This window comes from Onychostoma macrolepis, chromosome 13 (assembly GCF_012432095.1).
Source record: "Onychostoma macrolepis isolate SWU-2019 chromosome 13, ASM1243209v1, whole genome shotgun sequence".
NCBI lineage: Eukaryota > Metazoa > Chordata > Actinopteri > Cypriniformes > Cyprinidae > Onychostoma > Onychostoma macrolepis.
The window spans coordinates 18,696,743-18,718,482 of NC_081167.1; the positions used below are offsets into that span (position 1 = coordinate 18,696,743).

The following is a 21,740-nucleotide window of genomic DNA, read 5'->3' on the forward strand; positions in this document are numbered from 1 at the left end:
TTAATAATAATAATTATTTATTTTTGCTTTATTTCAGTTAACAAAAAAATGTTTTAATAGTTTTAGTTAACAGTAATAACCCTGCTACCCATACATTAATAAACACTTTAAAACATGGCAAAATGCATTTAATTATTAACATATATTGTTATCATATATTAACTTAGATACAAATCTAAGTTCAAATTTTTTTTTTTTCTTATAGAGTAAACCTAAACACATGGTTGTTTGTATAAAAAAAATTTTGAATGCTGTACTTTAGAACTAAATGTGTTTGATGTAAATATATGTTTAGCAGATCTGTCCTCATATAGTATAATTTAAATACTGTTTGTATCATAGGATTGTCTGCAGTTTCAAATTTGCAGGGTGTAGCCAGTATGTTTTGCGAAATTTATCTAAACCATCACTACAAAGGAAGCATGCAACTGGAGGATAGCAGTTTCCCAATGACCTAACTGTTGTCGCCATAAGCGTGTCTCTTAACCACAGCACCGTTATCATTTGCTTATCCACTATGATGTTCATTGTTGACCTCAGGCAAATGACGTTAACCTTCCCCTGGTCCCACCTCGAAGAAGTGAGAATCTGTACATGGTTCCTCAGGGGATCAGGCCTGTGGTGCAGCTCACCGCAGTCGAGGTAATGCAGTCATCCTTACCAATAATGCACTAAAACCAAACTAAATTACTGCCAGTGTCTCATACTGTGTGTTTTGACAGATCCTGGCCTGGGGTTTAAGAAACATGAAGGCATATCAGCTGGCTGCAGTGTCTTCCCCCAGCCTTGTAGTTGAATGTGGAGGGCAGACTGTTCAGACTGCCATCATCAAAAACATCAAGAAAAATCCCAACTTCCCTGGATCTGTCCTGTTCCTCAAAGTGGTACATCACTTCCTTAACCTAAAGAAATAGCTTTTGCTAGCCTAAAAAAATTGGAACTGCTGAAATACCTCTGTAGACAAAACAAAAGATAGAAGGATTTTTGCCACATGTGATCTTCAGTTCTATTTTCAGCTTCCCACAATGCTTATTAGTGGTGTTTGCTAAGGCAAGCTGTGCTATTGCTCATTTTAATGGTTAGAGATTTGAATAAACTTTGATGCATTACTCATCCCAAGCGCTTTGTGCTGCAGAAATAAATGTAAACACAAATTATGAGGCATTGTTGTTGTTGTTGTGTATAGATCTGCTACATTTCTAAGTGATTATATTTTCCGAATGATAAAATGGGCTAGAAGCAAACCCCATAGACTAAGAATACTAAGAATTTAGAGTGGGCTTTTTGTGAGATAGGCCAATAAGAAACCACCCAGAACACCCTAGACATGACCTACCAACCATCCAGAACATTGTAGCAACACAAAACAACTCTGAGCTCACGTAGAACACACTAGGACTGTGGTGGAAAATCTAAAATCTTGCTTTTAAAAGGCTGTGTGCCCTAAGAGTCTAGATTATATACTAAATCTGCCCTGCTTCCAGATTTAAGCATGTTTTTGATTCCAATCTCTTACAATCTCTCTCTCTCTTCAGCTTCTTCCTAAAGATGAGATATACACTCCACCTATTGTGCTCAAAGTTATTGACCACAGGCCCTTTGGTCGGAAACCAGTTGTTGGACAGTGTACTATAAACTCCCTGGAAGAGTTCAGATGTGATCCTTACATAAGCACCACCGAAGTGGCTATGTCTGCCAAGGGTAAAAATTTTGTATTATTATTTTTTTTAATTAATATAAATAATAATAAGAATTGTAATGTTATAGAAAGAAGTCTCTTATGCTCACCAAGGCTGCATTTATTTGATCAAAAAGAAACATTTACATTGTAAGATATCATTACAATATTAAAGGGTTGTTTTATTTATATTTATTATATACTAATATACGTATATATACTTATTCTTGAGATGGCAAAGGTGAATTTCTATCAGCCATTATTCCATATATACACAATTTAATTATCTCCTGTATAATTTATGTGTCTCAGTGGCCATGATGGCATCAGCTCCCAGATATGTTGTCATTGATATGGGGGACAGAATGCCCAGCCCTTCTAAACAGGTACAGTGAAAAGATCTGAAAGACTAATTGTTTTCAGAGTAATTTCATAAATTTGTAAACCTTACGATAATGAGTTTACATCTTCTTTTCTATTGCTACTCATTCGTGGTTTTCCCAGTGCCAGCAGTAAGCAAAATAAATAGCCTTATCTGTCATTATATAACAGTCTAGAAACTGTGCTGTTATGGCACTGTAATAGCTGCAGACAGATTGTTACAGCATCTTAGAGCCAAACTCACTTCTATTGTACCACAACCTATTGTAGGAAGAGGATACGGTGGACTGGTGGAGCAAATTCTATGCCTCCATTAACGAGCATGAAAAGTGCGGCCCTTATCTCCAGAAAGGATATGACACTTTAACAGTGAGTTTGCTTGCCCGATCTTGCCATCCTGTGTGGATGTTTGCATCCTGCTTATGTTTCAAAGCAGATAAGGTATGACCATTGTTATATAATTGAACAGTGTTAAAAGTACACGTCTGTTTCAGGTCTTCAACACCGAGCTTGAGGCGGTCCCAGAATTCAGAGGGCTAACAGACTTCTGCACTACATTCAAGTTACAGAGGGGCAAAACCGAGGATGAGGAGGAAGACCCCTCTGTAGTGGGAGAGTTCAAGGCAAGTCTAGCCAGTCAGCTATGCACTGAGCTTCCTTTGCTTTTGAATTGAATGGCTTTTTTATAAGGGGTTGCGGTTTCCTTGTCATTAAATATCTAGGCTGCTAACACAAAGGTTGCAGGTTCAGTCCAAGTAGAAGAGACTTTTGGGTATTACAAACCCACTCTATCACTATTGTGACCTTGTGTAAGGCATTTAATCTCAGGTTGTTCCCCTACTGGTGTAAAGTATCATGTAATAATAAAAACATTTTGAAGGCATTTGCTACAAGACAAGTTTCCAAATAGAGGGGATTCTGGACAACTCTAAAACAGCTGGAGAGAAAATTTGGAGGCACTCAAAAAAAAAAAAAAAAAACAACAAAAAGAGTATACATTATATTAGACTGCCATCTAGTGGTAGACGTATAACCAAGAAAGTTGTACTTCATATAGTATGATTATATTCACAGGGGTCGTTTCGAGTGTACCCCTTGTCAGATGACCCAAATGTCTCAGACCCACCTCGGCAGTTTAGGGAGCTGCCTGAGAGCTGTCCTCAGGAGTGCCTGGTCAGAATCTACATCATACGCTGCTTGGACCTGCAGCCCAAAGATAACAATGGAATGGTGAGTGTATAACCAGTTCACATGTAAAACAATAAAAGATTCTGATGGCTCACAAAGCATCACATTTGACATTTTTTGTAACATGTGCATATGCTTTCCTTTTGAAGTGTGATCCCTACATAAAGATTTCTCTGGGAAAAAAAATTATTGATGACAGAGATCACTACAAACCAAATACTCTAAATCCAGAATTTGGAAGGTGAGAATATGATAAGTAATGCATTTACATACAGATATTTGTGTATTTCTGTTGAGATTTTTAAAAACTATTTTAAAATGTGTACACAGAGTGTTTGAACTGAGCGGCTACATTCCACAAGACAAGGATTTGAAGATTTCCATCTATGATTATGACCTGCTTAGTGCTGATGAGAAGGTTGGGGAAACAATCATAGACCTTGAGAATCGACTTCTTTCTCGGTTCGGCTCACATTGTGGAATCCCAAAATCTTACTGTGTGTAAGTGTTTATCTTACTAGCGGCCACTAGCAGCCACACATACAGTTTTATGATATCATTCCCTATTACTATATATATACATGTACTCTTTGATATATATGTTTGGAAAAGATCTGGAGTGAACCAGTGGAGGGACCAGTTCAAACCATCTCAGATCCTACAGAATCTGGCCAGGTTGAGAGGAGTTCCTGCTCATCAGATCGCAGATGATGGAAGTTTCCTGTCGTTTGGAGGACGAGAGTACAGGCTAGATGAACTGGGTATACTTATTCAAATATTAGACCTTGTCTTGACCACAACTTTATGTAAATAAATTACTTTTCAAATGTTTGGGGTCAGTAAGTTTTTTTTTTATTTATTTTTTTTTAAATACATTTTATAAACTATATATATATATTATATATAAGTTATATATAACTTTTATTTAGAAGTGACAGTGAAGACATTTATAATGTTACAAAACATTTCTATATTCTATTTCAAAATATTTTCAAATAAATTTCAAATAATTCTGCTCTTTTGTACTTTCTATTCATCAAATAATCCTAAAAAATGTATCATGGTTTACAAAAAATATTAAACTGTTTTCAACATTGATAATAATAAATAATGATGTCTGAAGCATCATGACGTCATCAGCTTTGCCAACACAGTAAAATTACATTTTAACATCTATTTAAAGAAAAAAATAGCTATTTTAAATTGTATTAATATTTCACAATATTACTGTTTTTACAGTATTTTTGATCAAATAAATTCAGCCTTGGTGAGTATAAGAGACCTCTCTCAAAACATAAAAAAAAATCAACCCCAAACTTTTGAACAGTAGTCTGAATATGAACTTAAGAACCCCTTATGTAGTAAATAAAGGTACGCTTTGTTGATACTACAGTTTTACCTGATTCAGCACAACTGTACATGATGTATGTTGTGTTTCTACTTTGGTGTAGAACTTGCAGCACCATATATTGCTAAACAAGCATTTTATAATAGAGTAAATAAGTAATGAAAACAAAAATGGATATTACTTTGCTCATAGAGGCCAATAAAACCATCCATCCACATCTGGGCCCACCTAAGGAGCGAATCTGCTTGCACGTGTTGAGGAGGCAAGGCCTCGTCCCAGAGCATGTGGAGACCAGGACCCTGTACAGCTCCTACCAACCCACTCTCTCTCAGGTCAGTCCTCACATCCTCAGATTTTCTAATACATACTCAAAGACTTTGCATTGGTTTATCCAGAAGTACTGCCTGTGTCGCTCACGTTCATTTTGTCTTCATAGGGCAAAATCCAGATGTGGGTTGAAATATTTCCCAAAAGCCTTGGTATTCCAGGACCCCTTTGTGACATCACTCCTCGCAAACCCAAGAAGTACCATCTTCTTTTGCTCACTACTGTAAAACTACTTATGTGTGATTGGTGTTGTAATGTGTCCCTTTATATTGAAGGTATTTCCTGCGAGTCATTGTTTGGAACACGTCTGAAGTCATTCTGGATGAAACCAGCATCACAGGAGAAAACATGAGTGACATCTATGTGAAAGGGTAATATGTTGATTATAATATTAGCATATAGGTTTTGGTCAGCAATTACTTTTTGAAAGAAATTAATACTTAAATTCGGAAAGGATTCATTAAATATATCAAAAGTGTCAGTAGTTTAATCAAAGAATCCTGAAAGAAATGTATCAGGGTTTCCACAGAAATATTAATCAGCACAATTGTTTACAATATTGATAATAATACAAAAAAATGTTTCTTGAGCACCAACTCGGCATATTAAAATGATTTCTGAAGTATCATGTAACACTGAAGACTGGAGTAATGAATGAAAATTCAGATTTGCCATCACAGGAAAAAATTACATTTTCTACTATATTAAAATAGACAGATAAAATATATTAAAATAAATTATTTTAAATTGTAATATTTCACAATATTACTGTTTTTACTGTATTTTGATCAAATAAATGCAGCATTGGTGCATTGGTGAGTATAAAAGACTAATTTTAAAAACATAAAAACAAATAATCATACCTACCCCAAGCTTATAAACACTAGTAGTAGTGTCTATGTATTTATTTATATTATATATAATTTATTTATATGTGTAGGTGGATGCCAGGTATGGAGGAGGACAAGCAGAAAACCGATGTCCATTACAGGTCTCTTGATGGAGATGGAAATTTCAACTGGAGATTTGTCTTTGGCTTTGATTATTTGCCAGCAGAACAGTTGTGCATGGTGTCTAGAAAGGTTTGTGGTTTGGAAAAGCATAAATACATATTAAATGACATGTTTTCAATTATTGGTAGTCACAAACCATATGTGTTTTCACTTCCAGGAACACTTCTGGAATCTAGACAAAACTGAATTCAGGATCCCTCCTAAACTGATCATTCAGATCTGGGACAATGACAAATTCTCCTTGGATGATTACTTGGGTGAATACTCTTCTGCGAATCAACATATACACTCACCAGATGTTTAATCTTTCTTTTTTTGGATTATTATTATGTATTATTTAGAGCTTCTTTAGAAATATTCATGGTAATGTTGATGTTTTTGGAAATTCTTAAACAGGCACGGTGGAGCTGGATATGCTTCACCTCATCCCTCCAGCTAAGACCCCTGAAAAGTGCTCCTTAAGCATGCTAACCCAAACAGGGAAAAACCTCACACCTACGTCACTCTTCTCCCAGAAGTCAGTGAGAGGCTGGTGGCCTTGTGCCATGGAGGAAGATGGCAAAAAAATCCTGGCTGTGAGTGTAGCTTGCTGATAAAAAATAAGATACATGACGCATACTGCATATGTGCAGTACAAATGGTAAAGACCGTTCTCTTTGTGGCGTTAGGGTAAAGTAGAGATGACACTGGAAGTGGTGGAAGAGAAGGAGGCAGAAGAGAGGCCAGCTGGGAAAGGAAGAGATGAACCCAACATGAACCCCAAACTAGATCTTCCAAAGTATGCGAATATCAATGTTTGGCCATTCAGTATCATGTTTGATTAGATAATGTGAGTAATACTGTATGTTGTAATATGTTCAAACAGCCGTCCAGATACGTCCTTCCTTTGGTTCACAAATCCATGCAAGACCATGAAATTCATAATATGGCGCAGATACAAATGGCTCTTCATTGGACTCATTATTCTCATACTGGTGATCCTGTTTCTTGGAATCCTCTTGTATTCCTTCCCTGTAAGTCTTTTCCAGACATTATTAGTAAATAAGCAAATTATTATAAGCAAAGTACCTGTAAGAATCACTATATCATGTGCATTTTCTAAATTTGCTCTTTTATTCTTACAGAACTACATTTCCATGAAAATTGTGAGGCCGTATTAATTGGAAAATGTCAAGATATCAGCGCAGCAACCTGCAATGGGACACAACCAATAGTGAACCAGCAGAAATGTTATTTTTATGTATTTTCCTCTATTTTTCCCCTTCAAAAATACTTGAATGTATAACCTACACCAAGTGCTATTTTTTTTCTTTGTAGACAACACTGGGTTGGTATATTACAATGCTGCGAGAAGTTGCACTATATTTGTTTGATTTCCAATCCCTTTCTATGTTTATTTTCTTTGTTAATAATATGCATAAAAGATTAGATTTATGCTTATGTTACAATGTTTTGCTGTTGTAGAATTATGTGATTCATACAGTGCATATACTGTATTTATAAAATTGCATATTGCGATTTTAAATATGCAATTTTAATTAACTAAAATCAGATGTATCTGCTCCTTTGTTGTTCATTATACATTAAACAACTATTTCTTGTATACTTGTGTATAATATTATCATTAGTAAATACATTGATAATATACAAATTCATAATAGACCATTTCCATGAACAGGGTACCAAATCTTATTTTCTTTTTCAATAAATGATTAGTTATGGAAGCGCTTAGAAAATGCTGATTGTCAACCTCAGGTGTACAAACTAAATTTAGCAAATAGAGCTGTTCTGTTTTCTATTCGTTATAGCTTTACAGATTTATGTGCACTAGCTACTTTTCTTGCTAGGTTAATTTTATGTTACACTCTTTCACTCTAATTTGCAAAACAATTTCTGACCCACCAAAGATATTATTTAACAAATAATATTATATACAAGTGGATTTAAAATAAAAACATAGCTTGCATGAATGAAAAAGCTACAGCAAGAGATGAAAGAAACCGGTTCCTGTTGAACTTGAAATAGAGAGGTTTTCTTTCAATCACGTGACAAGAGTCCATCCAATCAGCAGCAACCTTTACGACCCGGAACTGATGCCTCCTCCACCAGTTATCCTTGTGTGTTTAATTCTATTCCACTGTGATCTTGTTGTCTTTGATAGTGTGGTAAAAGCAGCAAACCTTTGCAAAATAGGTGTAGTTTTCCCGTTTGCTGGAAAAGAGCTCGAATATGTGTGTGAGCTTGACAGCGATACGAAGACAAAGCAGAAAAAGAGAGCAAGTATGATTATTTGATCCGTGTTAAAATCGAACAGACTGACAGTAAAGTAGCCTGTTTAATATACAAATATTAGCGTGAAGTACTGAAGGAATATTGTTGTTTTTCTAGCAGTAATAATTCCCGGAAACCTGTTGTTTATTTAAATGTATGCGGTAGATTTAAAGATGTAACGTTAACGTAAAGGCTTCATCAAAAGATAAAGGGACGTGTGTTTTAGCTTTTATTAGAGTTAGTAATACATATTCTAGATAGATATATATGTGGAATTTGAAAGATGCACACTTGAATTTTTCTGATATATTAGCCTAAAAATCCATGCAAACTATGACCTGCTTCTGTTATCTCTCAGCTAGTTTAGCCATTCACAACAACAATAATAATCCTGCTTATTAAGAAAGTTATGTCTCCACATGCCTGAACCAATCCATAATTTAAACTACACAGATCTAGCACTTAATAGTATATAATATTGTGTGTAATAACAATATAATCGTTAGAATCATGCGTTTTCAACAGGACCTCCACCCAAATTCTCAGCCAAACCAGGGACCCCCAGTAGGGATAAGAGTGTGTGAGAGAGAAAATATATTTTTCGGGAAGAATTTGAAAGCAACTTGCTTCACATTTTACAGTAAACTGTCATTTGAAATGCTAGCTTTCTTGTTTTGCAGCAATCCTTTCATTGCTCAGGCTTATGAGTTGTAGGTATGACTGTAACTATACATTTTATTTTATTTTAAGATCTTAAATTTCAGTTCTAAGTATAATTTTTCTTTTTACAGCAAGTAGTTTGGCAGGAAGTGTGCTTACGATGAATATGGAAACTTGTAACACAGATATAAATAGGTAAGTTGTTTTGTTGTTGTTGTTTTTAAAATGGGTAAAAAAAAATTTTTTTTAAAAACTGAAGCACTTTTTGTTTTTTGTCTTTGACAGCCATGGGGATGAGGATGCAGGGTGTGATCTTCATGAGACCCTTGAAATCGAGAAAAGCAGTCCAGCAGGCACGAAAGATAATGATAAGCTGTGTGAATCAACAAGAAAACGTAAGGAGCAGAATGATGAACCAGAGGACCAGACACAGACCTCTTTGCCGAACTGTGACGAGGATACAAAGGACATCGCTCATAGAGAAACTCCTGATATTAATGATGCACACGTTCCAGTGGATCCAAGCAATGGAGAAAAGGCAACTGAATCAACCTCACCAGATGCCAAGCTGGTCAAGATTACTTGCATGTCCACAGAGATGTCAGGGACAAACCTCAATTCCTCCATAAATACAAGTAACGTAGATGAGGAGATGAGACCAGAGAGTCCAGCATGCAAAGAGTCTCTGCCTAGCGAGTCTCTGCCTAGCAACTCTCCTGCCTGCCCTGACTTGCAAGAACCCTGTTTGAGTGTTGACCCAATGGTGGTGGAGCCCAAACCCTTAGACCCCGATCCAGAAGCTGTAGACAACATCAAAGACGAGCCTGAAGAGACACCCATGGAGACAAATGACACAGAGGGGCAAAACTCTGGTGCTGATGCTTTTGTTCCTGAAAATGTTGTTGAGGCTGAACCTGAGAGTGACCAGACACAGGTGTCTTCTTCAGAAAGGTATTGCAGTTTTGGGAAATATTGCTATCAAAGACTACTCAGATTCACTGATATTAAACATTTGACTGTTACTAATAATTGGTTTTATATATGGCTGATTGAAATCCTACAGTGTTTTGTTGAAATTGATTTATTGATTGACTTATAAATTGATTGACAATATGAAAAATTGATATTAGTTTTGAGATTTGTTAAAGAATTTTTTAATGCGTTTTGAAAGAAGTCTTTTATGCTCACCAAGGCTGTTTTTATTTTTTTAAATCAGTTAAAAAAGTAATATTGTTAAATATACATTTTTCGATTTTAACCGATTTTATTCCCATGATTCCACTTTTCAGTAGCCATTAGTCCAGTATTTAGTGTCACATGATCCTTCAGAAATTATTCTAGTATGTTGATTTTCTGCTCCTTCTTCTAAAGTTCTTTCAAAAAAATTTTTTTTTTTAAATGTGTGTTAGATGACAACAGAGGTAATCTAAATGTAAAAATAGGCAAAATGAGCTTGTGCAATTAAATATGCAATACTGGCTGATATAAACCATTAACCAATATTGTACCAATAAATATGTATGAAATAAACATAATAATAATGCAAGTAACATCATTTGCTCCATCTCTCCAGTGAGCAAGTGTCAGCAGAGCAGAAAGAACAGGAATGGCTTGGGACCCCAATAAAGGAGCTCAGAAGAATGCCTCAGTGTGGACCGTCCCTGCCACACCTCAGGGCAACAGACAATCACAAAGTACTCATCAGGGTAAGCCACGCTCTCCACAGCACTCCGCAGCGACACTGTGATGTTCTCAGTCAGCGCCTAAGGGCTTCCTGTCAGTTTGAGTCTAATGCTGCTGTGGATGTCCAAGCAGCTCTACGCTTTGCCTGCACAACATAGAACTCAGTGTTTTGATGTTTCATTGAAAGGATTTGGACTGAAGTGGTTGGATAGTACTTAAATGATCCCTGCAGAAAATAGTTACTTCATATTTAATATCACAGGCATTTGAGTCTGTTGCAGGCTTTATTTTTTAAATTGATTATTTTCAGGTAACCATTAAAAAAACAACAACAACAAAAACATTGTTATCCTTTAAAATATCAGAATGCCATACTGACCTGATTACGTTATGTTTGTATTGATTCAAAGGTAAAATGAATCGGTAAGAGTCTCTCTCTGCTCTGGTTTATAGACAGACCTGCTCAAAGAAGGTCAAGTCCCCCATCCATATCCAAGCAAATACAGAGATTCCTGGGATAGTATGACCGTAAAGATGCCTTGTTCAGAAAATAACGTGTTTCCTGTGGAGAATGAGGTAATGTCTTCTTTTAGGTTAATCGTTGCCATGTAGAATAGTCTCACTAAAAATTCATTGCCGTTTAAACTATATTGACTTTGCAATATTTATAAGAGTGGATTAATGTTGAATAGCTGATACTATTTGTTAGGTTTAATATGAAGTGATTATTTGATGTAGTTACATCTTGTAGCATAGTTCAAAGATTTTGTGAAATATTATTATAATTTAAAATAAATATGCTTTAAAATTATTTTTTTTCCTGTGATGGCAAAGCCGAATTTACCACTTTGCCATTATTCCAGTCTTTAGCGTCACATGATCTTTCAGAAATCGTTCTAATATCCTGATTTGGTGCTCATGAAACTTTTTTTTATTATTATCAATAATGAGAACAGTGGTACTGCTTATTATTTTTGTGTTAACCTTGAGACATTTTTCCAGTATTCTTTGCTGTATACAAAGTTGAAAACAGCATTTATTTCAAATAAATCTATTTTGTGACAAATGTCTTTACTATTACTTGTACTATTACATTTAATAATGGACTTAATAATAAATTAATTTCTTAAAAAGAAAAAATTGTGTTTGGTGTCTGTTTGATATGTATGATGTGTCCTTTTTCAGCATGGAAGTGTAGTGCAAAGTCGATGGGAGTTGATTCGTACAGCTTTGGAAGGAGAATGCAAAAGTTCACTTGACATTAGGGTATGTTTTGGTTTATATCTTGAGAACTTTATGAAATGAACTGTTGAATGTCAACATGTGTAGGTATAATGTCTAAACATTGTTCTAAATGAATAAGTGATGAATCCCACCAGAGGGTGGCAGAATTGCTCCAAGATGTGAGGCAGCATTTTCTAGTTATCTAATAAATGTTATATTTTACCAGATTTTAGTATTGACTTATTTTAATGTGATTTGTTGGTTTACCTTTTCTTAGACATGAAAGGATTCTAAAAAATTGAATTGTTAATTGTTTAAAAAATAAAATAAAATGTTTTAACATTCATAATCTTACAGGATGCAATATTGAGTTACAACAGAATACATGCTAAAAGATGGGACTTCACAGCTTTGAACTATCTCTGCACTGAGGTAAGAAATACTTTTTTCCTTCAGGAAAATAGAGATTGTATGTTTTCTTTTGTGTAAAATAGAGATGACCAAAGAAAGCTTGCTGTCCAATTGTCCACTGGATTCGCGTCGATATCATGTGTTAATGTACAAAGCATTTGACTTACCCCATCTGGATGTAGTTCAGTGCACCCCATATAATGTGCATGCAGATGGTTGATTTGCATTTGATAGTGTCATTAGTGGAAATGAAATCAGAAAGTAATAAATTAAATCTACAACTTGCACTAATGAGTTTAAACAAACGGTACATGCACAAATAATGAGTAATTCAGTTTAACAGCATTACATTATGCTTGTGCAGTAAAACTGAATTCAGTGAAAAGTGAAGAAACCAGTTCAATTGGATTCTCTGCCAATGCTAGAATAAACTGTTTTATTAAAGAGTATGTCAAGTGGCCCCAGTTGGTTACATTTCACTTCATGAAGCATTTTTGACAATCTATATCATAACCGTAGCTGCCATAAAATGAAAGCTGTAATGTTGTGGCGTTAATGAAGTGAGCATCCTAAAGTCTGGTTTCTTGTGGTGTGTCACAGTTGGGACCAGAAGGCCCCTTGGTACTAAAAATGTTCCATCATTGTTTAGTCTGACTGGTTTGAATTTACTGGCACACTAAAGGCATTACACTCTTCAGTCAGAGAGAAGAAGCAGGTTAGCCTCCAAGTGGATACGCACCAAGCAGTCCGCGTCTGCCCCTTCTGCTACCTCGTCCCCGGGGATCTCTTTGCATCCAGCAGTAGTCAATTAAGACAGAGGTGGGCACTCAGCATAACGAGCAGCAGCTGGCAGAGGAAGGCCAGGGAGATGAGGGTCCTGTTTACTGCAAATAAACACACTCAACAGATGGGCCGTGGTCTTCCGCATAGCCAGAAGCTGGTCATGATGGTGGCTCTGATAGGGAGATGACTTAAGAACGCTTGAGGTTGAGTGCTCCTATTCCACCAAGAGCTTGACTTTAATGAGGGCTTGTTGACTGTTTTGTGCCAGAGTACTTGTTCTTTTCGATCTTAACTAAGCTAACTTTTGTTGAGCTCTATGGATACAGAAGATTCTAAAGTACACGTTGTAGTCATGTACATGTAGTCAATGAATGTTGGTCCTTTTGCCCACACAAGTTATTTTCATACTTTTTATTGCCAAGAATCTCTAAATATGATGGTTCTCTTGTGAGGGACCCCCTTTCTAAAATATAAAACTACTTTGTGCTAAAGTGTGGTATTATTATCATAATCGTATAGTTCATTTTTTTCTAAGCATCATTTTACTAAAGCACAAATCTAGAAAATATTACTATAATGTTTTTCTTAATTAATAAAATTTTGTCAGCATTTCTTACTTTACACAAAACAGGCCAAAACAATACAATTGTTCACGCTTTATTTTAAGGTCCAATTCTTGCTGTGAACAAACCATTAAACATGACTTTTGCCTGATCACTTTGTTCACTGATCCAAGTTTTCAGAACACCTATCAATTTGTGAAAACTGTTGATACGTAAGATTAAGGGTGTGCTCACGTTTACTGTTGTTCTGTAAATTTTTGCAGGCAAAATCTAGACATTTCAATAGGAATTTCCCATGAGGGCAGAAAATTTGCCCATGCAGATTTCACAGCGGTTCCAGTCGGTCATGCTGTTTGAAAGTGACTTCTGTGTGAGCTTTATCTTCATACATTGCTACTCAATTGACCATAGATAATGCCTTCAATTTTTCACCTAAATATTTCTAACATCATCGCACATTAATTTCTTGTACTGGTGATTACTGGCCCAATTCGATCACTGGTTGCAACTGTAGTAGGTGGAGAATAAACCCACCAGGCATTGGTTTCATTATGCTATATCACTGTTACATGACTCAAAATGTTTTTGAGGCATAGGATTATGTGGATCTTTTTCATTTAGCAAACTCTTTCTCATCCAAAGTAACCAATACATTTCATACTTGTACAGTCGCTGGTTTGGCAATGGTACTAATTCTCTCTTTCCAGAGAACACATCTTATGTCTTTAGTCTTTAACTGCCTTTAGTTCTCTGTGTGCAGTCTTTCTCCAGTGTGCAGTAAACGACAGACTTTGAATCACGCTATATCTTAGATTAATAGTTAAAAGCCATTTCTGTATTACAGTGTTATTCTTATAGTTATGGCTTCAGCCAAGATATCAGAGCGTGCCCTCCATGCTTAAGATGATTTGATAGAATAATCTCAGACCTGTGTAAATCAATAGCTGTCTGTGACTTTTTGTGGCTGTATCAAATTTAATTAACCACAGCCATTAAATCTATAAGGGAGCCAATCAAAGCCATTAGCAAAGTGCACCGCGTTCTAATGAAGCATGCTTGAGTGAACCAGCGCCTTAAACTGTCCACTTAAGAGCTTGAGCTGTGCCTCTGCTCTTTGGCTCAGGCACGATGCATCTTCACGTTCCTCAATGTTTTTCCATCTATCTGTTTTTGCCATAATCATTTTATTACTGTACTCTTTTATTGATCATACATCAACCCTAAGGCCTGTCCTCGTTGATGAGATAACAAGCGCTGTCGTGTTTAAGAACACAATCTTGTTATCTTTATGTTTTCATGTATTTCATGATATTAATGAATGTAGTGTTGTTCTCACTCTTTCAGCTGTGATTAAGTGTGCGGACCGGTGCTTACAAATGCATACTTTCCCTTGTGTGATTGTTTTTTATGAATCCCTACCAGTGCCCTTTTTCTAAATTGTCTGGAATGTTATTGAATATTATGGTACTATATAGACTTTTGTGGTGTAAGATCATTGTGTGCATAAATATTTAAATGCTTTTAAGCCAGCTGTTTTATTTCCATGTATCATCAACAGAGGGCACTAGTATGTCAGCCTGGAGAGTTGGCGATTGATTTTCAATTTAAGAGATTAAATGAAACATCACTGAACAGCTTCAGTTAATAACTGTAAGAGAGTTCTGAATCGTGCATGTCAAATGTGTGCTTGCACTATGACTGTCAATCAAACATTTTTAAAGCAGAATATAGAGCAACAAGACCACATCAAAAAATAAAACCATGTTTACGCAGTGCTGCATACAGGCCATAGTGAAAATTTAGCAGCTCACACTCTCCACTTTGGTTCTGTGTAAATGAAATGAAGCATCAGAGCAGGCTTAAGGCTCATTCACAACATGAACGGTAACTAAAAAGATAACTTTAATGATAGCTAAATTAGTGTCCACACTAACGCACGATAATGTTCTGTTTATTGTAACCGCGCACTGCAGTTTTGTCTGCGGCTTTAAATGCTCGAGTTTCTAAAACAGGAAGGATTCTGATTGGCTGTTAATTGTTAATTAAAAAAATTAGTGACTCTAACAATATTGTTCCTCTGTGCCATTAACGTTATAGTTGTGCTGTGTTATTCTTTTACATTTAGAGCGATTTGGTGTGAACAGGCCTTTAACCTTTGTCATTGTATTTTATAGGTTTAAAATGTATAATTTCATTTTTTAAATTTATCATTTCAATTGTTTAAGATATGAAATTATCAGTATAGAAGCATTAAATTTAGTTATTCTGATTAAATGCATATTTTAATTGCATGGTCATGGAAACCTTGGAAATATCAGAGGACGTCATTGAAATGAATTCAAATGTAAAAAGTTGTGGAAGGTTCTATAGTGAATTCACTTGTTTCTAGTACTTGCGCATCAGTTCGACAGATTATTGCTCTTTCTGAGTGCTAGACTAAAGCTTGACCACAAGCCTGACAAGTATGATGGCATCAATGTGTTTGTTGAGGGTAACTGCCTGTGTGACTCACAGGGAGACAAATGCTACTATCTGAAAGGGACATAAAGTGGTCATCTTCGTGTGTCCATCTACAGTAGGCGAATTTAAATTTCATAATGAGTATGACCATTTAAATCTATTGGCTGTGATTTTAACATATTGACGATGAAACCCCAACAAGAAGAGCATTACAACAGTTTTTGTCGGCTTTTAAATAACATTTGAAGATAAGAATGTCGAAATGTTATAAGAATATTCTGCACACGAGTATCAAATATTACACCTGTTCTCAGTTTGATTAAAGCTCAAGAAAAACAGAATAATTCACAATATAGTTGTCATTTGAATAGATTACATGCATTCTGTAGCCACATTCATACTCCTGTGTTATTCTGTATTTACCCGTGCTGTAACGCTGTATTGTCAATATAAGATGTGCAAATAGAATGGCTCTTTGGTGTCTTAAAATTGCGTCTGTTACCACAGGACTCCAATAATTGTCACAAAGCTGAGCAGCTGCTGGGATTTTGATTGACAACAGAGGTGTAATGGCTATGGAAAGAAGCAAAATACAAATTAGGACCTGTCTTGTCATAAATTGTAGTTGAGCCTCAGCCCTACCCTGAAATGAAAGTGTCAGAGCAGTGGGCTCTGATAAATTCACACTGCTGGCTCAGTGCACAGAACTCCACTTCAAGCCTCTAGCCCTCCACAAACGCCTTCGCCTACACAACCATCTTATTTCAGTGTATCAGAATAGCGGGATTCCCTGCAGCCAATACACAGTGTTTGTCTAAACATGGTGACCCGCAGAAAAATGCTAATTATGTAAATCACGCAATGAGTGGAGCTGGTTGATTTTGCTAGTTAGAAATACAGGCTGGGTTAGGACTTTAACTACCCTTTTATTTTATTTTTGACAGGGATTGCATTTGATTTATAAAACAGTTTAGTGTTTTGGATCTTAAAGGGATGGTATACACATCCCCACACAATGAAAGTCAAAGAAATGACAGTATGTTGTTTGAATCTCACTTACTTTGATTGAATAGAAAAAATGGTTGAAATATTCTTGGGAATATATTTTTGAGTTCTGCAGCAGGTTTGGAGCAGCATAAGGGTGTGTAAATGATGGTTGAATGGTGATATGTTCAAGGGTGATATGCCCCTTTAAAACCCAAAAAATGGAGCTTAAAATACTAAGCATGATATGTCATGTACACATAATGTGGTGTCACCAAGAAAAATCTGCTATTTATTTTCAGTTTATATACTCACAAATCAAAAAATAAGAAAATAATGACCTCGTCCACCCTTTGAATTTGTATTGGTTTGAGTAGATAGAGATTGTAGTATGTTATCTAACAGGTTCTGGTTGGGCAGGATAAGGGGGAATGAAGGGGGCCGTTTGATTTAGTGAGGTCTAACTCCTGCAACCTCAGCTCAGGCCCATCCGGCCTGTCAGCTCTCCTCACTCATTAGACCCAGAGGAGCACTTTACGATGTCAAGCAGGTCATTACTTATGACAGCATTTAGTCAGGCCTCCTTTGCGGGTGTATAAATGCTCCTTGGTTAAATTGTCAGGCGAGGCTTCCCGTCCAGAAGAGCCCTGCGCCGCCTCTCCTTCCTCAACCCATTTGCATCTGTTCCAGGAATCCCATTTAATCAGCTGAGCACGCCCAGTAACCTTGATGAAATGGGCCCATGACTGAGCGTGCTGCCAATCGCAGCCAATATATTTGTAAATAAGTGTGTTGTAAATCTGTGTGATGATAAAACAGTAGCGTATTTATTTTTCCCGAAATCATACAAGGTTGCTGAGCCAGCGTGCACTGTTTTGACACCCTCCGCTTCAGATTGAATATCACAAAGCAGTGCTGTTTGCCTGATCAGAGATCTATGGTGACGTTGCTTAGCCGTATTTTAACCAAGATGAAAAGTGCACTGAGGGCTTTGTCTTTATTTCTACCTCAGTGATGTCATTCACCAGTGGAAGCTCCGCTAATATCACAAAATTACGTTTTTATAACCTCTCTGCGATAGATCAAGTTTTGTTACTACCTTTTCGGATATGAGGTTTTTTTTCTTGCTACACTGACAAGCCAGGGGCTTTTATTTATTAACTCCCTGAATCAATAGAGAGATATATGATTGCTGGGATTGCACATAGGAGCTCCACTAATATGGTTAATATTGCGTTTAATGTGTTTATCCAGTGCGCTCTGAGCTTCTATGCATTTTATTTGCAAAAGTTGAAAGCAACCTGTTTTTGTTTGCTGAAAGCCAGCAGCCCAGGATGCAAATAATTTTTGTTCACCTATTGATGTCATCCTGACAGCATGACGTCCTGTCGTTTTTTTTTTTTTCTGACACATGAATAATACTCTCTATGACAAGTCGACAGCTGGGTTCAAGTGTCTTATTCAACAATATGGCTCCTTTTTCTGACAGTTGTTTTCCATTAAATGGTGTTTTAGGAAAAAAGCCTCAGGAGCAGAGAAACTCATGCTGAAAAGGCTTCATTATTTATTCTATTTTGTACCAGACAGTTGACATTTATTTTTTTCTTTCTTATTAGATTGAGGACATAACATGGTAATGTTGTCAATCTTTAATTGGTAATAGTCAAAAGTATGATTCATTCTCCAAGCAGAGGTGTCACTTTAATTGAATTTAATAGACAAATATTGACTTCTTTTAAGTGACAAGAAAGACTCGTATTGTTAAAAATCATTTATTTAAAATAAACTATTTACTGTATATTCATCTAAGAATTAAGAAATAATGTATCATGGTTTCAAATGTTTTTAATATTGACAATGCAAAGAAATGTTTCCTGAGCAAATCAATATATAAGAATGATTTCTGAAGGATCATGCGACACTGAAGACTGGAGTAATGGCTGCTGAAAATGCAGCTTTGCCATCACAGGAATTAATTACATCTTAAAATATATTAACATACAAAATGGTTATATTAATTGTAATAATATTTTGCAATATTACTGTTTTGATTAAAGCTGCACTCCGTAACTTTTTTTGGTTAAAAATTATCCAAAATCAATATTTGAGCAAGTACATAACCAGCCAGTGTTCAAAACTATTGTCATACTTTAGCCCGATTCACAACGGTTAGCTTATAATAATCTTTTTTAATTTGAGTGGTACGGGTAGGTTTTCGCGGGAAATTCGAGCATGGCACTACATCATTACGTCACGTCTGTAAACATAAAGAAGTTGTCCCGGCTACTAGGCTATAGCACGTGCAGATTCTGCAGGTGGCCCATCGTTTATAGCCTTTTCTCACAGCAACTGGAATAATTAAATGTATCATTTTGATGGCGGATTGTAATCCAGAAAGTATTGTGTGTTTATGAAACACCTGTGTATGAAATTAAATTATATTCCAGTTTTAAATATGCTTCTGATTACAGATAACCTGAAATTACACAAGATTTGTATTTTAAGGAAAACCAGTTCGAAGGGGGCATAGTTTGCTTTTTGAGTTAAAATAATTTCTTAATATGAAATTCGAATGGTGTGACAGTTAGAGATTAGACTGTACAGAAATTGAAATCTACATGCTAATACACACTACATACACATAGTGACACAATGCTGATGTTGTTCATTTGAGAATAAAGTAATAATAATTTGCACGGTTTGATGTGATATGAGCTAACCAATCTTTAGATTAAATCACCATTGGTAGCGCGATTTATGGTAATGCTTTTTTCCTCAGTTGGTCAGAACAAACTTGACTGACTTGTAATTTACTTGTTCAGATGACAATATCCGGTGAAAAATCTTATTTGGGTCATATATTCCAAGATGTAGACTAATCTGTGATTGCAAAGTACAGTAAATATCCACACCGGCGCGGTGATTGACAGCCACACATTCACCTCAAAACATTTGATTCATCCGCTCAGGAGCTGTGCCGAGTACAACCCCAAGCAAACAAGATAATTCCGCAAGTAACTGCAGTTCCAGGTTTTCAAACGTAGATGGCGACAAAGAGGCAAAACTTACGGACTGCAGTTTTAAATAAATGCAGTATTAGTGAGCATAAGAGACTTCTTTCAAAAACATTAAACAATCTTACAGACCCTAAATAGTTGTGTACATTTAAAGTGTGAACACAACTGTTTCTTCATTTGTTTGTTAATCCTAATCTGCTACCAAACATATTTAATCTTTCTCTTGCAGGGTATGGACATTGAAGAAGTACAGCATCTCTTTAAAGTCACATTGCCAAAGATGATGAAACTGGTTTTGAATACACCCAAGATTTGCACCCAGGTAAGGCTACACAAAATCATATGCTGTCCTTCACATTAGCTTAGAGAGACGCTCAGGTTTGGGGCAAAAATAGATTAGTAGTGATAATCATGTCTGGCTGGTAAAGGTCAATGGGCCCAGTGTGCTGCGGTGTAAAACCAGTGGCTAGTGAAGGACACTTCCACATGAGCACAACTGCCTCATTAGCCAGTAGACGTCCATCAGCCTAATTTCTGACATCAGAGCAATACTGTTGAGTGATATGTTCTTAAATGCATCTAAATTCAATGCTTTAAGATTTCACAAATGTACTTCTATGTTAAGCCTCATGTTATTTTTTATTTCCCTTCTAAAGAAAAAAAAGTCTAAAACCAGCCTTAGATGGTTGGCTGGTTTTAGCTGGTTGTCATAACTGGTTTGCAGGCTGGTTTTAGTGGGGGTTTGACCAATTCTGGAAGACCAGCTGACCAACCTGCTAAAACCAGATTGGCCAGGCTGGCAGACCAGAAACAGTGTTTGATAGAGTGACAAATTGCATATTAAGCTAGAATAGATTAAAGAATTTTTAACATTGAGAAATAAACAATTCAGCTATAAAATGAATAAATATAGGCAAGACAAGGCTGTAAACTATTCAACTCTGCTAGTTTCTACTCAGCCATTGAATCACTGTTTACGTAAGATCTTGCACAGATAAGAAGCCTTTAAGAATTCAGGAGTTTTTGCCCTTAGAAAGGAAAATCTCCCCTTGCTCAGATGCACTCTTTATTTATGTACATTTTATAAATGTTTTCATTGATTAGTCATCCTTACTGCCCTTAAGAGTCTTTAAGTCAGATCAGTAGAGATGGATGACGTTCAGTGTAAATGCTGCTGGCTGATGGTGGGATACAGCAGGGCACCTTAATTACTGCTGGCCATTTGCTTAATGTAATTCTGTCTCCCTGTTTGGTCAATTGCTAAACTAATTATCTTTGCCTCTCTCTCCTCTTCCACAGCCAATCCCGCTGCTTAAGACAACGATGAATCAGTCCTTGACCATGTCACAGGAACAAATTGCCTGCCTTCTTGCCAATGCCTTCTTCTGTACATTTCCCAGACGCAACTCGCGCAAGTCCGAGTATGCCAACTACCCAGAGATCAATTTTTACAGGTACTGCCTCCTCTTCAGTGGCGTCACTCTGGAGACCCGTTACATATTTTGCCGGTCTAGTTATTGATTGTCTGAGGTTTTAGATTTCCATCCAAATTAGGGTTTATGTGTAGGCTGTTAGGTAAGTCACGACAAGATTTAATTTAGCTTCCCATTATCTAGTAGTCTGTTTCTATTACATTTACAGTGGATTTTGGCCTGTTAATGTGGAATGTGGAGGCCTCAAGTATCAAATTTAGTGAAGGTTCATCTTTATCAAAATTACACCCCTCCACATTCACAAATCAGCAATGTG

At 36.3% G+C, this 21,740-nt stretch overlaps 2 protein-coding genes across 5 annotated transcripts in view; both read left to right on the forward strand.

The window, feature by feature from the left end:
* myofl (myoferlin like) overlaps window positions 1-7,538 on the forward strand; it is a 28,770-nt gene extending 21,232 nt beyond the window's left edge. For both annotated transcript variants that reach the window (XM_058795798.1, XM_058795797.1), the window contains 19 exons: window positions 541-642; window positions 723-884; window positions 1,536-1,701; window positions 1,991-2,064; window positions 2,330-2,428; window positions 2,554-2,682; window positions 3,134-3,289; window positions 3,397-3,488; window positions 3,578-3,748; window positions 3,860-4,008; window positions 4,788-4,927; window positions 5,032-5,120; window positions 5,198-5,293; window positions 5,863-6,004; window positions 6,093-6,192; window positions 6,332-6,510; window positions 6,604-6,713; window positions 6,801-6,948; window positions 7,060-7,538. In XM_058795798.1, coding sequence (XP_058651781.1) covers window positions 541-642; window positions 723-884; window positions 1,536-1,701; window positions 1,991-2,064; window positions 2,330-2,428; window positions 2,554-2,682; window positions 3,134-3,289; window positions 3,397-3,488; window positions 3,578-3,748; window positions 3,860-4,008; window positions 4,788-4,927; window positions 5,032-5,120; window positions 5,198-5,293; window positions 5,863-6,004; window positions 6,093-6,192; window positions 6,332-6,510; window positions 6,604-6,713; window positions 6,801-6,948; window positions 7,060-7,095 — 2,340 coding nt within the window. In that variant the 3' untranslated portion in view covers window positions 7,096-7,538. The remainder of the gene's footprint in view (window positions 1-540; window positions 643-722; window positions 885-1,535; window positions 1,702-1,990; window positions 2,065-2,329; window positions 2,429-2,553; window positions 2,683-3,133; window positions 3,290-3,396; window positions 3,489-3,577; window positions 3,749-3,859; window positions 4,009-4,787; window positions 4,928-5,031; window positions 5,121-5,197; window positions 5,294-5,862; window positions 6,005-6,092; window positions 6,193-6,331; window positions 6,511-6,603; window positions 6,714-6,800; window positions 6,949-7,059) is intronic.
* A 463-nt stretch (window positions 7,539-8,001) lies between these two features.
* The window catches only part of parga (poly (ADP-ribose) glycohydrolase a), a 31,107-nt gene continuing 17,368 nt past the window's right edge, over window positions 8,002-21,740 (forward strand). Inside the window, exons 1-10 of one of the 3 annotated variants that reach the window (XM_058796442.1) lie at window positions 8,059-8,215; window positions 8,887-8,920; window positions 8,998-9,061; window positions 9,152-9,817; window positions 10,440-10,572; window positions 11,003-11,125; window positions 11,735-11,815; window positions 12,131-12,205; window positions 20,221-20,313; window positions 21,291-21,445. In XM_058796442.1, the coding sequence (XP_058652425.1) occupies window positions 9,027-9,061; window positions 9,152-9,817; window positions 10,440-10,572; window positions 11,003-11,125; window positions 11,735-11,815; window positions 12,131-12,205; window positions 20,221-20,313; window positions 21,291-21,445 (1,361 nt within the window). In that variant the 5' untranslated portion in view covers window positions 8,059-8,215; window positions 8,887-8,920; window positions 8,998-9,026. The other 2 variants (XM_058796443.1, XM_058796441.1) reach the window with 2 other exon arrangements.